The sequence below is a fragment of the Podarcis pityusensis genome (assembly GCF_964106645.2).
Source record: "Podarcis pityusensis genome assembly, chromosome: 4".
NCBI lineage: Eukaryota > Metazoa > Chordata > Lepidosauria > Squamata > Lacertidae > Podarcis > Podarcis pityusensis.
In genome coordinates this window covers 29,900,527-29,916,853 of record NC_138027.1, presented here as the reverse complement: position 1 = coordinate 29,916,853, position 16,327 = coordinate 29,900,527, and the positions used below count along the sequence as shown (strand labels likewise).

General features: G+C 44.0%; 1 protein-coding gene across 1 annotated transcript in view; it reads right to left on the bottom strand.

Annotated features, from left to right (window-relative positions):
• Positions 1-1,696: 1,696 nt before the first annotated feature.
• IGSF11 (immunoglobulin superfamily member 11) overlaps positions 1,697-16,327 on the bottom strand; it is a 179,267-nt gene continuing 164,636 nt past the window's right edge. Inside the window, exons 3-7 of the mRNA XM_081004116.1 lie at positions 13,954-14,161; positions 9,924-10,079; positions 7,613-7,735; positions 5,650-5,800; positions 1,697-4,535 (exon numbers count right to left, since the gene is read on the bottom strand). Coding sequence (XP_080860242.1) covers positions 4,094-4,535; positions 5,650-5,800; positions 7,613-7,735; positions 9,924-10,079; positions 13,954-14,161 — 1,080 coding nt within the window. The 3' untranslated portion in view covers positions 1,697-4,093. The remainder of the gene's footprint in view (positions 4,536-5,649; positions 5,801-7,612; positions 7,736-9,923; positions 10,080-13,953; positions 14,162-16,327) is intronic.

Here is a 16,327-nt window from a genome sequence, read left to right as displayed (position 1 = left end):
GTTTTCCCTAAGCCACACCCAACTAACTTACGCCTGACATCCTGTGTGGTGTCAGATGCAGGACTGGTAACAATGCAGCTGTAAAGGACCAGTTGGGACCCTTAAGAAGCACATGCTCAGTGGAAATTTTGAAGGAAAGCTCGCAAAAGCTAAATTGCCACTTTCATAAAATATTTGGTCTATATACTCTCCTATCATGTCTGTGTCAGCATCTGCTATGGGTGTGCAGGGACTTGGAACTGAACCAGATTTCCTAAGAAGTTTTTAATCTGGCGCAGGCTGTATTGATTGCTTGATTTTGCATTGTTTTGATTGCAATGTTATTGTCCTATGTTGTGCGTCACTGGGAACACTTTAATAAAAGAGCAAGTAAGAAACATTAACATCACCACCATATTTGGATGTGCTGAGTGGCACATAGGGCTTGTTCTGCAGAGTATTATTAGTTCATCAACAGCAACATCTCCCTGCATATTCAGAAAACTAATATATGTATGATTGGCAGAGTGGAGATGTCTTGCCAAGGAGTGACCAAAACTCACAGGTGCTTTGCAAAATATTATATGCAAGACATAATAACAAATGCTCATTCTTCTGAAGCTTGGAGGTTCAGCTTGGGGGTAGAGGAGAGAATCAAGAACTACATTTTGGCGTCGTAACAGTCTGGGTACCATAATCCAGCATTCTCCCAAACAATGGTCTGATGATGTATGATATAGATCAACTGTTCATTAGAATTCAATAATTGCTCTTCATCTCAAGACGTATTTGCCTAGCTTTACTAGCTTTTAGGAACTAAACAGAAGTGGTTTTGTTTTTAGCAGAGAGTAATTGTGCCATTTGCCACACTGTTCTGCTGCTGCTTTTAGTTGTCTTCATTGCCTGCATTCCATGCATTGATTTGATCTCTTCCAAGCAATCTTGATGACCATTTGTTGCAGAGGCAAGGTATACAGTATGTGTTGCTGGCAAGTACAGGAAGGGAGTGCTCTTGTGGTCAGGTGTCGCTTGAAGGTTTCCCACAGGCATCTGGTTGGCCACTGTGTTAACAGGATGCTGGAGTAGATGGCCCACTGCCTGGTCCAGCAGGGCTATTCTCGTTCTTATACATCTTTGAAGTATGTAAATAAAGAAAACAGTTGAAGTACAGAGGACCAGCCTGATCCTAAACAATCCTGAGGATGTTTACCAGCTCCTGGTCAAAGCACCCTTAACAGACTCTCTTAACTTGGATGGGGCCAGGTGTACAACCCTGGGATTCTTTCGTGCTGCCCTCTACTAACTAGGGTGCTCTGCCCATTGTGAGAATGATGATGGGCAATGGATGCCTGGCTCTCCAAGGCTCACCCTGACGATTCATTGAGATTCCTCCAGAAGGCTCTCATTTGAAGAATAGGAAAACAAGAAGCTGCCTTCAGCAAACCAGGCTGTTTGTCCAGCAACTCCGTGGAGTCAACCTTTGCTGCTGGCAACAGCAAAGCCCTGATCTCAACGGATGAATTTCTGAAGAAACTTCATCCCAGAATACACATTTTTAAAATGCAGTTTGGTATGTTCTAGGAACTGAGGACTGCATTGCAAAATTTGGGAAAAGTGCAAAACCCAGAAGTTGACCACATTTCCTAGACACAACAACATTATCTTCCATCCCTAGTGCTGAAGCATGGGAAATAATAACAAAATGCACAGACAACCGTTTCCCCTTTTATACGAACAAAAGTTTTATTGATTTCCCCCCCCTTTTTTAGACAATTAGAAAGAACAAAGAAAGAGGAGAGCGAACAGTCTCATGAAAGGTAGAACCGGGAAGGGCTTTCCGAGCACTGGAGTGTGAGCTGCCATGGGCAGCATTCCTTGAAAACGTCCTACATTTTTTGTTGTTATAAAAGCAGAGAGAATGTGTGTCTCTGCGTTATTTTACCCCCGCCCTCTATTTTTGCATTGCTGTTTTTTTTTTAAAGCCACTCTTCCACCCCTCCCCTCCCCCCAAAACCCCCAACCTCCAAGTCTGGAAAGGAGAAACCGGCAGTGAGCACATGAGGAGAGAGACTGCTCCCTGGGAAATGTGTATAAATTCAGCAGCCCATCTGTCTGCCTGGTGTGCTCGGAAGTCAATGAAGCAAGTTGCGTATGTGTTATGGGGGAGAGGGGCTTAGAGGAGAGGAGGAGGAGGAGAGCATGGTTTGTTTGTTTTTTTCTTTTTTAAAGCAAAGAAGGCACAGAATCTCAGCTAAGCTTCAAACCCAGTGCAACCTGAAGGACTCTCTCTGCAAGGATAGTGTGTGGGTAGAGAAGGAAATATGGCCTGGGCAGGAAGCTCTCCTAGAGGATGCCTCTGTGCCCATTTGGAAGGAAAGTATGAAGTCTGGGTGAGCCGAGTGGAAGCAGAAGAGTAGCAAGAGACCGACCTCTAGCAAACCCCATTTCCAGTGCATGTTGGAAGGTGGGAGGGAGCCTGTGAAACAAGCCACCCCCTTTCATAGTGCTGGGGTGAGATCAGAAAGATGTCTCTCTCTCCTTCTCTCTCTCGTTTGTCAGTGCAGAGAAGGAAAGCCTGGTAAGAAGAGCTTCCAAGGGGAGCATTTTCCCGTTAAGGAGATCAGTGTGTCAGCAATACAAATGAGGCAGGTGTGGACAGCGGGACTCAAGTGACATGTCCCTTGGCTCTGCCTCCTCGAGGTATTAGGAAATGGCCCCCCAGCTCTAAGTCTCCTCCACGGCATGAAAAGACCCTTGTTTGCTTATTATTATTTTTTCTTTTCTAAATCCTCAGTTTGAATTAAGGCTACTGAAAATTGCAAGAGTGAAACCTGTCAAGTTGGGTGGACAGGCAGGGGCAAGGAAGCAACAGGGCCTCATGCCAGCCTGCCACGGTGAGGTGCCACGTAAGAGTCAGTCATGCCACAAGGAGGGAAAGGGGGGACAGCGCTGCCACGAGCCTTCCTTTCTGCTGCTCCCTGCTTTCCCACACTCACTCTGTCTGTCTGTCTGTCTGTCTCTCTCTTTTTCCCTGCTCCCTTTACTATAATAAGCCCCAAAGATCCAAGAAAAGGAAGGTTAAATGTGAAGCCTCAAATGTGTGAATGTTCAACTGGCCATGCAAGCCAGACCCAAACAGCCCTTATGGGGTGGGTGGGGAGGAGACGGACCCTGCCATGCAAACGCCAAAGGCGCTGAAGCCCAGCTCTTTGCAAAATGCCAGCCACACGCCCGGAAAACACAGCACAGCCCTCGATAAGCAACGGAGGCTTCAGCATTCCAACCAGCACCGTTACTGCCTCCCCCCCCATGAATCCCTCCTCTCAACAACAGCGAAACAGCAGCAGCAGCAGCACATTCTGGCGCCAAGCAGCTTGTTGGGGAACAATGCCGGACTGACTCACAACAGTTTCCATGGAGGTGACAAGGGGTTGCTGGAAGCATCCAAAAAACTAGTGCAAGGTTGGGGCCGGGTGGATGGGGAAGAGAACATCCAGTCTGGGAAAAGGAGAAAGCAGGAGGGGGTGGCAAGAACAAACTAAAGAATAAAATATAACCCTCAAACCAATTCCCAATCTGCCCCTCCTCCCTTGTCTCGTAATTCTCTCTCTCTCTGTCCCTCTGAGACCCGCTTGGCTTGACCAGCATCTTTCCACTCCCCCCCTCCCAGCTTCGTCGTCTGTTTTGAGCCAAGCAGCCAATGTGCCATCCATAAGGCTGTTGAGTAGTCCTCCCTGCTAATGGCCCATTAAAGGGGCCCTCTGAACCCCACCTCACTCGCCATCCTTGAGGGGGCCTCATTAGGTAGATCTTAGTAAACCAAGTGTGGCATCATCCCCCTGTGACGCCTTGTGTGCCCCTCCCTTTGGCCTTGGCACATCCAGCCACAGCTGAGGAGACCCCTGAGATCATAAAAAGGGTTGTGGGAAGCAAGGGGAGGGGACCATCACACACCAGTGGGAGTGACTGGGGTGGGGGAAAGACACAGAGGAGAGGCTTGATGTTCCCCTTCAACGCATTTCAGGGAGGAAGAGGAGGGTCTCTTGTTTTGGCCAGGTCTTCACCCCCACTCGGTGCAACAGGTTCTTGTTTTCCTCAGAACCATGCCCACTTCCTACACCAAAGAACCGGCTCGGCTCTGCGCCGGCACCATGACCGGCACTGCACCTATCCTTTCCAGCGTTGCCTGGCTCACGGCGTAGGAGCGTGTGTGCTGCGGTCTTGGCTTGCGGCTCACTGAGCCATTGCTTCTGGCCATCTCCTGTGGGGAGGGGGCTGTATTGGTTGTCACCACCAATGTCTTGGGTGGAGGGGGGGCTGGGTGGCCTCCATTGGCATAGACAGGGCGGGCGCTGGTGCTTCCAGAGCGGGTGAAGGGCTGGCGCGCATCGTTGTTGAGGCGAGCAAAGGAGTCTGTGGCATGGTTTGCTTTGGGGTCGTTCCAGTACCGGCTGTTGTAGGTGTTGGATGATGTGAGAGTGTCGTTCTCCGAGGATGAAGCATCGCCATGGAATGCTTTTGTGGATGAAGAGCATTTGGGTGGCAGATCATCCTCCCTAGGAAAACAAGAGGCCATTGTTAGCATTGTAGTTGTCCTCCATTCTAAACACACCCATCCCTGGCAGGAACAAAAATACCTTGCACTGGCACAGCACAAGGAGAAAAGCAAATAACTCACACCATGATGCCATGTTGGCCCAATGATGTGCCCAACTTTGACATCTCCACCTTAAGTCTTACAATCCAATTTTCTGTGCCTCTATCTCAGCATCAGGCTGTTGGGCTTGAGGTCTAACAGAGTACAATGACGAATGACAAGCGACAATAGAATTAAGCAATGCTGGCCCTGCACTTCTGGGAGTCTTTTTGGTTTCATTTCCCCTTATCAATGGGGTGTAAGTGGGGAACCCCATAAGCACTTGCCTTTGACTCCCACTACTGATCAATTACCAGGAATTGTGTATTTGTTCACATGTCAACACTTGGCAACACCTAAGGAAGAAATTATGGATGGAGCTGGCTTTTATGCCTGTGCCAGGACTCTGGGTGGTCAAGCCACTACTAGTAATGAAAGAATCATGAAAGAAATTAGTGTACGCTAAAATATTATTCTGACAGAGGTAGGAGGAACCTTCCTTGCAGCTCAGCTGGAAAGAAACTATGGCAAAAACTCTGGTATTACTGCTTTGATCCCTATTCATTTACAAAGCCCTCAACAACTTAGGTCCAGGGTACCTCAGGCACCTCAACCCTTATATCCCAGCTTGATCACTGAAACCATCTGCTGGAGAGCCATTGGTCATTCCCTGAGTTGGCAAGCTCATTTGACAACAGGAAACTGAGCCTTTTGTGTCATCAGCCCAGTGTTGTGGAAAACTCTGCCAACAGAGATTCTGCAGGCACCTTCTGTGCCAACTTTTAAACGCCTGCTAAAAACTTTTCCATTCTATCAGTCTTATGCAGGCAATTCAAAATGTATATTTCCATAATAGTTAGCTGATTTCTTATTTTAACTCTTTTTGTATGTTTTTTATTGTGCAGCTATATGTACTTTTTTTGTAAACCACTACAATATATTTTTTAAATAAGTGGTATTTAATTTTTTGTAATAAATGAAGAAGATGACGGGGGAAAGGAAGGGACAGAGCAATATCTTGTCAAAGGCCAAACCTTATCTCATTAGGAATTTCCTCCTCCTCTTCCTCCTTGTGTTTGTTCTTCCAGTAAAAGAGTGTCACAGCCACCACGGTGATGCAGATGATGAGCACCAAGACCCCTGCAGCTGCAGCTCCAGCAATCAGGCCAAAGCTCCGGGGGTGAGCTGTGTGGGACATGGAATACATGAGAAGACGGAGTAGGGAAAAGGTATGGAGCAAGTTCAGCCAAGCCTCAGCAGGTTTTCAGCATCAGGAGAGCCCGACTTGATATCTCTTGTATCACTCCATCACAAGCTATTGTCCAGTGTGGGACTCCAAGAGACAAGTGGGGCAGAAGCACTCTCAGGATGGAGCCTACTACAGCCCATTCAAACAAGACCTCTGCTGCAGCAAGGGGTTAACGTTTTCCCAGAACCAATAATGCTCTGGAGTTTCACAGCTCAGAAATGTGGCAAGTAAGTGCAGCTCAGAGACATCTCCAGATGCTGTCTCATGCACTCCTCAAATCTTTGTTGCAGCATGGTGGTGGTAGTGGGCAGATATTGTCCCAAATTCTTGCCCCTCTGGGCATGTACCTTCCTGAGTGCCTCCTGCTCTAGTTTTGGTGGCATGAAATGGCTCTGTTCGCTCCCAAACACGACCAAGAAGGCCTAGCATGCCGGGGCACTTTTCACATGCCTGAAGGTTGGTGGTAGGGTGATGGGTAAAAAAAAAAAAAGAACGACCCCTTAGCCATATCAGAGGCCACAGCTCTGAGAACCAAACTAGCTCTTACAAAGGAGAGCTGTGATTGGGTTTAGTTTTCTTTTGCTGAAGGCAGCTGTGGGGCTTTTCCATCCATTTGGGCTGGGGCCATTGTGTAGGGGAGGGAGTCTACCCATTGTGCTGCAGCCCCATCCAATGCACACCCACACCCACCTGGAGTTGCCATTAGTTGCAAAAGGCATCATGTGCAGATGTAGTGGGCATCTGCAGGGTATCTTCTACATGGTTAATTATCAGCAGTCACCCTCGTAAGTGAAGAAAATTTATCCAGTGATAGATGGGCTCTGAGCTTCCAGTGAAGTGTGAAAAAACACTGCACTTTCAATACAGTGGGTGGTGGTGGGGGCCTCTGGTTATTTTTAGAATGGGTCCAAATACCTGGTGCAAAGCAGTAGGTTTCATTCCCAAACATGCTCTTTAAAAAGAAGAAGCAAGCAGCAGGATCAACCCATTTTCTTTTGCCCTGAGCAAATTCTATTTCCTTTCCTTTTCCAGTATTTGCATCTCAAGCGCCTTAGTTTTGTCATAAGATTTAGGTGTTACTGAAGACATCTATATTTAAGAAGGCTTTCTTAATATAAGTTACCCAGTCACTTATAGAACATTTTTATATCTGTAGAAATCCTTTTGTTGTTTTTGGAATTTGTAAAGATGGTTTTATTGTTTTTAGAGTTTGCTGAAATAATGTTACTATGTTTTATCCTGTTTTTATCCTGTACAAGACTTTGATGGCTTAATGCTATGAAGTGGTGCATAAATCTGTTAAATAAATAAAAATGAGGTATTTACAGGATTAGCATCTCTTACTCCGGACTACAAATTTCCACACATGCAGCAAAGTTTCATGCATTACTAGAAGATGTGCTTCTGCTTTCCCGCTACCTGCTTCAACATAAAAAATGGGGTTCAAGGATCTCATTCATGATGGGGCAAGTGAGCCTGGGGAGAGGCTTCCAAATCTTACTACAAACAAGACTGAGGACTGCTCATTTCTCACATTACCACAGAGACTGGGAAAACAGAAGTAAGACACTCATTCTTTTGCTTTCTCCATGTCTGTGTAATGCATGGGGAGGAAGTTGGGAGGGGCAACATACTGCTCCTGTAAGAAGAACACCCTGCTTGCATCCAACATGTGACTTAACCTCTGACAGGCAATGAGACATGAGGCTGACTTGTGCAAGACAAGTCCCTCATTAAAACTGACTTACGTGTAATCACTTGAACCTCAAGAGAACAAGTGCTGCTTCCGATGACATTAGAAGCCACACACTGGTAACGTCCTGATGACACAGTGCTAATATTGCGCAGAATGACTGTACCCTGAACTTGGTCTAGATGGGAAGGAAGGAAAAAACATAAATTAAATTAGAGACGTGGTATGTGGGGGGTGGAGAGAAAGACAGCCATTTCAATGCAGCCTTGAAAAGGCAAATCCAGTAAATCGTAAATTCAATGCAAGACTCTTAAGAGATAAATTAGAAAATAACCTTTAGATGAAAGCATCAGAAACAGACAAGATTAAGGTTTAAGGAGCTTACAGTGGACATTTTCTTCTTAAAGATTATTTTTTTATGTATGTGAAAGCTGAGGATAAGAGAATAAGGCAAGATAACTAGCAAGGGCCATCCACAAGCTAACACTTGTTCTTACAAGGAACTCAAATGCAGTTGTCAACTACTCAGCTTTTTATCATTCCATTTTCAGATCCTTAATCAAGAGCCATATCTGATTTTGAGGTCCAAACAAAGTGTAAAACAGTGGGCTGATTTGGGTGTAGTGCTAGAACATAGTACAGTACAATGATCCTAGGTGAGCCTCAGGCTTGCACACTCAGCCCTCCCTTCTGATGTGAACACAAGGAGTTCGAAAACTTTTGCTTCTGCTTTAGATTAGCTGCAGCTTGCCATATTATCTAAATGAAACAAACAAACAAACAAACAAACAAACAAACAAACAAACAAACTGTGGTTAATTTTAAATATGGTTTCTAGAAACAAACCAGCTTCAAATCATAGTTTAAGAAGTTGGCTTGTTTCTGCAAACCATACTTAAAATTAACTGCACTTCAGGGTTCTGATGAAACAATTGAGCTGTGGCTAATCTGAAATGGAAGTGGAAGTTCTTTTCTCTAATAAACCACCATAGATGGCCTTGGACTTTAAATCCCTTCTCTGTTTACACCTTTAAGAAGGGAGAGCCTATCCTCCCTCTCCCACAGACACACATATAAGACAATGATTTCACTCCCTAATAGAAAACGCACAGAGAAACGCAAGAAAACTTGGATGCAATTATCTAAGGTGAGAAAACACTGAACTGATGTCCGTTTTTCACAAATAATTTGACTGGAAATAATAACTCTTAGAAATCCTTATTTCTAGACGCATGTCGAAATAGAAACATAAAAGAACTAAATGATACAGACTTCCAACAGATTTATAGTCGTCAAAAAACCGAGGTATGGAACCAAATATCATAATATGTGTTAACATACTTTAGAATGTATATAATTTATTATATTTATTATCTATGGATTGAAGCACCTTGATCTATCTTGACATATTTTTTGATATTACCAGCTGAAGAAGGCGTGTACTCCGAAACAGGGCCCTGTCCTGGTTACCACCACTGAACCGTACATCTGATTCACACTCCGGATACTCCTTTTTGGCCCCATTTGATCCTTCATTCTTTATTCTTTATTCTAATTTTATATACTGGTTACCACCACTGAACCGTACATCTGGTTCACACTCCGGATACTCCTTTTTGGCCCCATTTGATCCTTCATTCTTTATTCTTTATTCTAATTTTATATAATGTGGACTCGTTTTGACTGCTATTGAGACTTGTATAAAACAATTGTTGTGCACTGGTATTTCATGTACCTTTGTACTATATCATTGTATATTTGAAACGACATTATTTCTGCACTAAAACGTTGTATCCAAACTTACCATTACTTTAAAACTATCATACTTATACGTTGTGTTTAAATCTACTACTAGCTTCAAACTGTTATTCTTAGCAGAATACACACGTTTTTCATTTCAACTCTTGAGTAGGAATTATTCCTTATATTGAAACTTTTGGCCAGAGTTCTTGATATATCCTTTTCACTGGAGTGGATTTATGGCATGTTGGGCAGAAAAGGTGACCACCCCTGCTCTAAGGTATGTGTGCTTTTTTAATACTGTGATTAGAATTTCCACTAGAGGGCACCCAGTACTCTAAAGGCTCAGTTGCTTTCGTTATTTTGGACAGAGTATTTTCTCCCTATTCCTTATTTTTAGTGAGTTTCTGCACTTATCACAGCAACATTATCACTCCCCTCCCCGCTGTGACCTTCTTGGATCTGGTGTTTCCTGCCCTGAAACCCAGGTAGTCCATCAGCAGTTTGGGATAGACCACATAAAGTTGTGACCTTAGTGCCAGCAGAACAAGCAAAGGGAAAATTAGACCAACTCTCTTGGAAAACGCAGTTGTAGGGCAGGGGGGAGGGGGGGATGCAATCATCACCTTGTGTGGCTGTCGGGGGCAGCTTGGGGGCACTGTCCAGTCTTTCCCAGTAATAGGTTGGCCGAGGGATGCCTTCTTCTGAACTGCACGTCAGCGTGATGTCACTGCCAATGCTCAAAGAGCCCTGAATTCTGCAGACTGGGGCAGACGGAGGAACTGCAGGGAGAAAAGATTGCAGAGCAACAGTTAGGTCAGGAGCTGCGTTCAACAGAAAAGTGTGACCAGTAAGGACTCTAGGCCCTGGAGGAGGAGGGGTGGGAGAGAAATTCAATTCAAAAAAAAATATCCTTCAAAATTTGCAACTCTGTGAATTTTGTAATGTGGTTCCCCAGCCCAGTAATGTGTACAAAAACAAAGAGTGCATATACAAGCATATTTTAGGGTAAATCACATACAAAAATCAACTGTATTAGGGGAAATTGCAGAAATGGGTATATTATACAAAAGTGCATAAAAATGTTTATGGTAGGGTGAATTTGGACACAAATGTTAATTTTCATGGGGACTTTATTTGGAGGGAAGTTCAAACTGATAGAGAAATGTGGAGAAATAAACTTAAGGATTGGAATAATGGAGTATGGGTAGATTTGATTTGGTTCTTTAAAAAAGAGAGAGAACAAAAAGACAGGCTGAGAAAACAAAAGATACAGATGGCTTAAGACTAATAGGGGAAGCAACAGGCGAGGTCACCTGCTAAGGCTTTTGTAGCTAGTGAGCCAGCTCAGTCATAACTGCTGACTTAATTGTGGCCATTTTCGATTAGTGTCCTCTACGGGGAAGAACAACATCTGCAGCTCCCCACCAGCTTATACAATAAAGATATCATTAAAACTTTTTGCTTTAAGCCAATTCTGGTAGCAGAATGAAGATGGGAGGTTTCACGTTATTCCTTTTGCAAAACGAGAACACAAATGTTGGGAAAAATAAGATACGATAACTTTGGAAACACCAAGTAATTTTTTCAATTAAATATTAGGGACATGATAAAAGTGAACCAGAGACATGCATTCCCTCATTTCTCCCACTTGTATTTAACACAGCAAGTACTACAACTGCTGTCAGTACTTAAACTGGAATGAGCATGTTTTGCTCAACTGCATACACTAAGGAATTTTGTGGAAATGGTCAGTGAGCCTCTCCTCCTGTGATGTTTAGTAGTAGTAGTAGTAATAATAATAATAATAATAATAATAATATCATAAACACTTCAAAATATTGGGGAGAAAGTTGATAAATAGTAGAACTGATCTGAATGTTTGGTGGATTCCAGGATGCTGTTTTTGAAAGGATTAAGAAGAGAAATCCTTTCTGTAGGTTGGGACCTAAAGTAATACAGTAACACAAGGTAGTGGTCTGAAGGCTGCTAGCTTACCTTTAAGGAAGTTTTTTAAAAAATAATAATCTGAAAAAGACATAAAATCTACCACCTCATATTATTTTACATTTATGAAGTATACACCATAAATCAAATTACTTTCTTCCTCCTCTATCAATGGCACTGAATTCCCCCTTTAATTGGAAACAAAGGTTTAATGAAGGGAGTACCCCACCCTAATAAATTTACGATACGATACAATACGATACGATACGATACGATACGATACGACACAATATCTTTATTGTCATTGTCCCTTGCGGAACAATGAAATTGAAAACTACATAAAACTACATAAAAACTACATAAAACTACCACAAAACTACATAAAACTACTACAAAACTACATAAAACTACTACAAAACTACATAAAACATTCAAAAACCCCTAAAAACTCTAAAACCCCATTTTAAAACACACTATACTACAGAAACCCCTTATGCTGAGTTTAGAACCAGAATTGCATTAGCGTAGAAACTGTTTTTCAGGCAGCTACTCCTGGCCTTTATAACCCTATACCTTCTTCCAGAAGGCAGAAGCTGAAAGAGATCATTTCCGGGGTGCGTACTATCATGTGCTATCTCTGCCGCTTTCTTATGGCACCTGGCAGCATAGATTTGATCTAAGGTGGGAAGAGTGCACCCAATAATTCTCTCTGCAGTCTTTACAACCCTGGATAGCATTGTTTTTTCCCTGGCCGTGCAGCTCCCAAACCACACGCACAGACCATAAGTTAGTACGCTCTCTACAGTGCAATGGTAGAATGCCATCAACAGGTCCTTTGAGAGATTGTTTTTCTGGAGGATTCTCAGAAAATATAACCTCTGCTGTGCTCTCTTCACCAGGTCTTTGCTGTTCTCTCCCCAGGTTAGGTCGTCTCTCAACTCCATTCCCAGAAATCGAAAAACTGAGACCTGTTCCACGCACTTCCCCTCAATAATAAGTGGCTGAATATTCAATTTACATTTCCTAAAGTCCACAATGATCTCTTTTGTTTTCTTTAAGTTAAGCAGTAAGTTGTTTTTCCTGCACCACTCCCCCAACTGTTTAACTTCCTTCCTATAGGCCATCTCCCCCTCTCCAGCCGTAATTAAACCAACCACCGTTGTATCATCTGTGAACTTAATGATCTTATTAGTGGGGTATTTGGGGGCACAGACAGCTGTATAGAGCGTGTATAAAAGCGGGCTCAACACGCACCCCTGAGGCGTCCCCGTATTCGTGATGAGATCCACAGAGACGTGGGAACCCAACCTGACCCTTTGGGAACGGTTTGATAGAAAGTCTAATATCCACCTGCACAAACATGGTGGAAGTCCCAGGTCTAATAATTTGGGCACCAATCTATGCGGAAGAATAGTATTAAATGCAGAACTAAAGTCTACAAATAACAGTCTCGCGTAGTTCCCTTGCTTCTCCAAATGAGTCAGGACAGCATGTAAAGCCATTGCCACAGCATCCTCTGTGGATCTCTTTGCCTTGTACGCAAACTGGTAAGGGTCAAGTCCCACTGGCAGACAAGATAAGATGCGCTTCCTCACCAGTTTTTCGAAACATTTCATTATAATGGGTGTCAGCGCCACAGGGCGAAAATCATTCAGACTGTCTATCTTTGATGTTTTTGGCAGGGGTATAATGGTAGCAGATTTCAGACAGGGTGGAACAGTGGCTTGGGCCAGAGACTGGTTAAAATTGTCTGTTTATGTGAGGAAAGTAAAAGTTGACTGAGGCAAAACAATAAATAAAATAAAAATCCCTAAGGCCCCAGGAACATTTTAGCCCCACTCACTTGACTCTTCCTGGTTGGCCAGGTATCAATCCAGCCCATGGACTGAAAGGCCCTACTCTACTTCATTGGGTTTACAGCCTGGTAAATTGGCCTCCAAGAGTTCCATGTAGTATGAATCACCAGTCAGCAGACCCAAGGACCCATCTGAGCACACCAGGCCCTTTAAAATCTTAGGCTCGGAGCCCACTTCTCAGTCTGTGCCACTTGTCTGAAATGTGAGGTCTCTGACCAACTCCTTCTCCTTTCTCCTCATTGCTGTCTTGAACCACGGCCCCTGTCTAACTTTATTTATGGCCTGCCTCTTAACTCCACAGACCCTGATCTGCCTTCCCTGGAATTCAACCTCACTTGTTTTGGACAGTGCTCCTGCCTCCACCCTCTGGTTTGGATCTTTGAGCATGTCACTCACAGTAGACCCCTGTTAAGTGATGGCAGGAGCAGAAGCTTAGATCTAGAGAGCCAAGGTTTGCTTTGTCCCCATGCTAATTAGGCTTCTTTCCCTAAAGGTCACAAAGACCCAAAATAGAAACGTCTGCCAGGTGCACCTTCTCCTGTCACCATGTACTACAATGGGAAAAGCCACTTGAGGTGAAATTCTCCTCTGCAAGAATACATCCAGCGCTTTCTGATACTTGTTACAGTATGTGAACGAGAGGGCAAGCTCCCTTGTTTCATTTTTAGGCTTACACCCCTGAAGGTCTAATATTCCACCATCTGAAAGTAGTTTTGAACTCACAGAGCCCAACATTTTGTCCCACCTGTGCCATTATGTGGCAGACTAGCTATTTCAAATTTCGAGGAAAACCAGCCTCCTGTTTCAGGCTTTTCATGGTTATCAGTGGTCTGGACTAGAGCAAAGCACATACCCAAGACGTTGAGCCCAATGACTCCAATATTCCGGCCACCTCGGTCTGGTAGATTGTTGACCAAACACTGGTAAGTCCCAGTGTCTGACAGCTGGGTGTTGTTGATGAAGATGGAGGCACTGGTGGTTGGCATCGTCATTGCAAACCCCACTCGCCCATAAAACTGGGGTGCACCATCAAAAATCTGACCCCCCTGGTAAATAATAACCTGAAAAACAAAGATATGACACTTCTCCTTAACAAAGCAATGGTTAAAAGAGGACTTGTTCACTCATTATACAGAGGCTTCAGTGTCCTGTGGTTTTAGTGCAATTAAAATACAACAATTGTGTTCTGAGGGTAAGATAAGCCATATGGAGCTCTTGGGTACTTACTACGCACTGCTTCTACTTTTGCTACCATGGAGAAGTATTTGCACAATAGATTTAAAAGATATAGGGGAAACTACAATGAAATGTTCCCCTAAAGGGAAGAGTCAAGCCTAGTCAATTTTATATGTCTTTCTATTTAGAAGGAGGACACAAAAAGGCTTATAAGCAGGGAGGGAGTTTGCATATCTCCCTCCTCTGCATTTTGGAGTTCTGGAATACATGGTCTCATTTCCAGAGTGGAACCGATGCATTAGGAACCCTTCCCTGTTACTATTTTATATTTGCAAATTTTGTACTGAGTATTGAACATGGTCTGTTCTTTCACATTCACCCACCCACACATAAAAACGATGTGCAGAATGCATTAGGGGAAAATAAAGCGGCTTTTATGCATTTGCATCAAGATTCATTTTTGTGTGCTGTTTTACTGTTTTGCATGTGTTATTTTACGTTTTGGTAAATCAGCACAAGAAAAAGCAGCAGTATTTACCAACGTGTATGCGTGTGTGTGTGTGTGTGTGTGTGTGTCTGTCTGTCTGTGTATTTCAATTCAAATGTATACGTATTGATTGCTTTGGTCGCCCTGTATGACCTCTGTTGAAAGAGAGAGAAGGGAAATGTCTCCCCGTTAATTCTTCTTGACCTCTCAGCAGCTTTCGATATCATCAACCATTGTATCCTTCTGAAGCAGCTGCCGAACTAGGGGTGGGTGGCACCGCTTTGGGGTGGTTCCAGTCCTACTTGGATGGTCATTCCTTGAGGGTGTTGCTTGGGGAATGCTTTTCAGGCCTGTGGAACCTTCAATGTGGGGTTCCGCAGGGCTCAATCCTATCCCCCATGTTGTTCAACATCTACAGGAAACCGCTGGGTGGGGTTATCTGGAGGTTTGGAGTATGTTGTCAGCAGTATGCTGATGACACTCAGCTCTATTTCTCCTTTACATCCGCAGCTGAGGCAGTGGAAGTGCTGGACCAGCGTCTTGCCTCAGTAATACACTGGATGAGAGCCAACAAACTGAAACTCAATCCAGGTAAGACTGAGGCACTGCTAGTGGGTGGTTACCTGGACCAGATGGGTGGGAGAACGCCTGCTCTTAATAGGGTTACACTTCCTCTGAAGGAGCAGATTTGTAGCTTGGGGGCACTCCAGGATACTTGAGGCTCAGGTGGCCTCAGTGGCCCAGAGAGCATTCCACCAGCTTTGGCTGGTGGCCCAGCTACGTCCCTATCTGGACAGGGATAGCCTAACTACTGTTGTCTATACTCTGGTAACCTCAAGGTTAGATTACTGCAATGTGTTATGCATAGGGCTGCCTCTGAAGAAAGTTTGGAAACCTCAGCTAGTGCAGAATTCAGCAGCCATGTTGCTCACTGGAGCAAGACGGTTTGAGTATATTATACTGATCCTGGTCCGACTGCACTGGCTACCAATTAGGTTCCTGGCCCAAATCCAAGTGCTAGTTTTGACCTATAAAGCCTTAAACAGCTCAGGACCACAATACTTCAAGGACTGCCTCTTTCCATATGACCCTACCCGGACTTTGAGATCATCTTCTGAGGCCCTTCTTCGTGTGCCTCCTCCTCGAGAGGTCTGGAGGGTGGCAACACGAGAACGGGTCTTCACTGCAGTGGCTGTCCCTCTGCGGAATGCTCTCCCCAGGGAAGTTTGGCGCCTTCATTATACACCTTTAGGCACCATCTTTGGTTGATTTGATTGACATCCTATGCCTTTTTAAAATGTGAGGGTTTTTTTGGGGGGGCTTATTTTGTTGTTGTTGCTATTTTGATTATGTATTTTGTAGTTTTATATTTTGATTTTATTCTGTGAAGCGTCCTGAGACCTCTGGGTATAGGGCGGTATATAAATTCAATAATAATAATGATGATGATTCACTATGACAATGTATTCCAATAACGAGCATAAGCCTGAGTTTGCATTCATTTTAAAAAATGAATCAAAATGAAACAAATTGTCTATAAAATAGGGACCCTTTGTCCCACCTA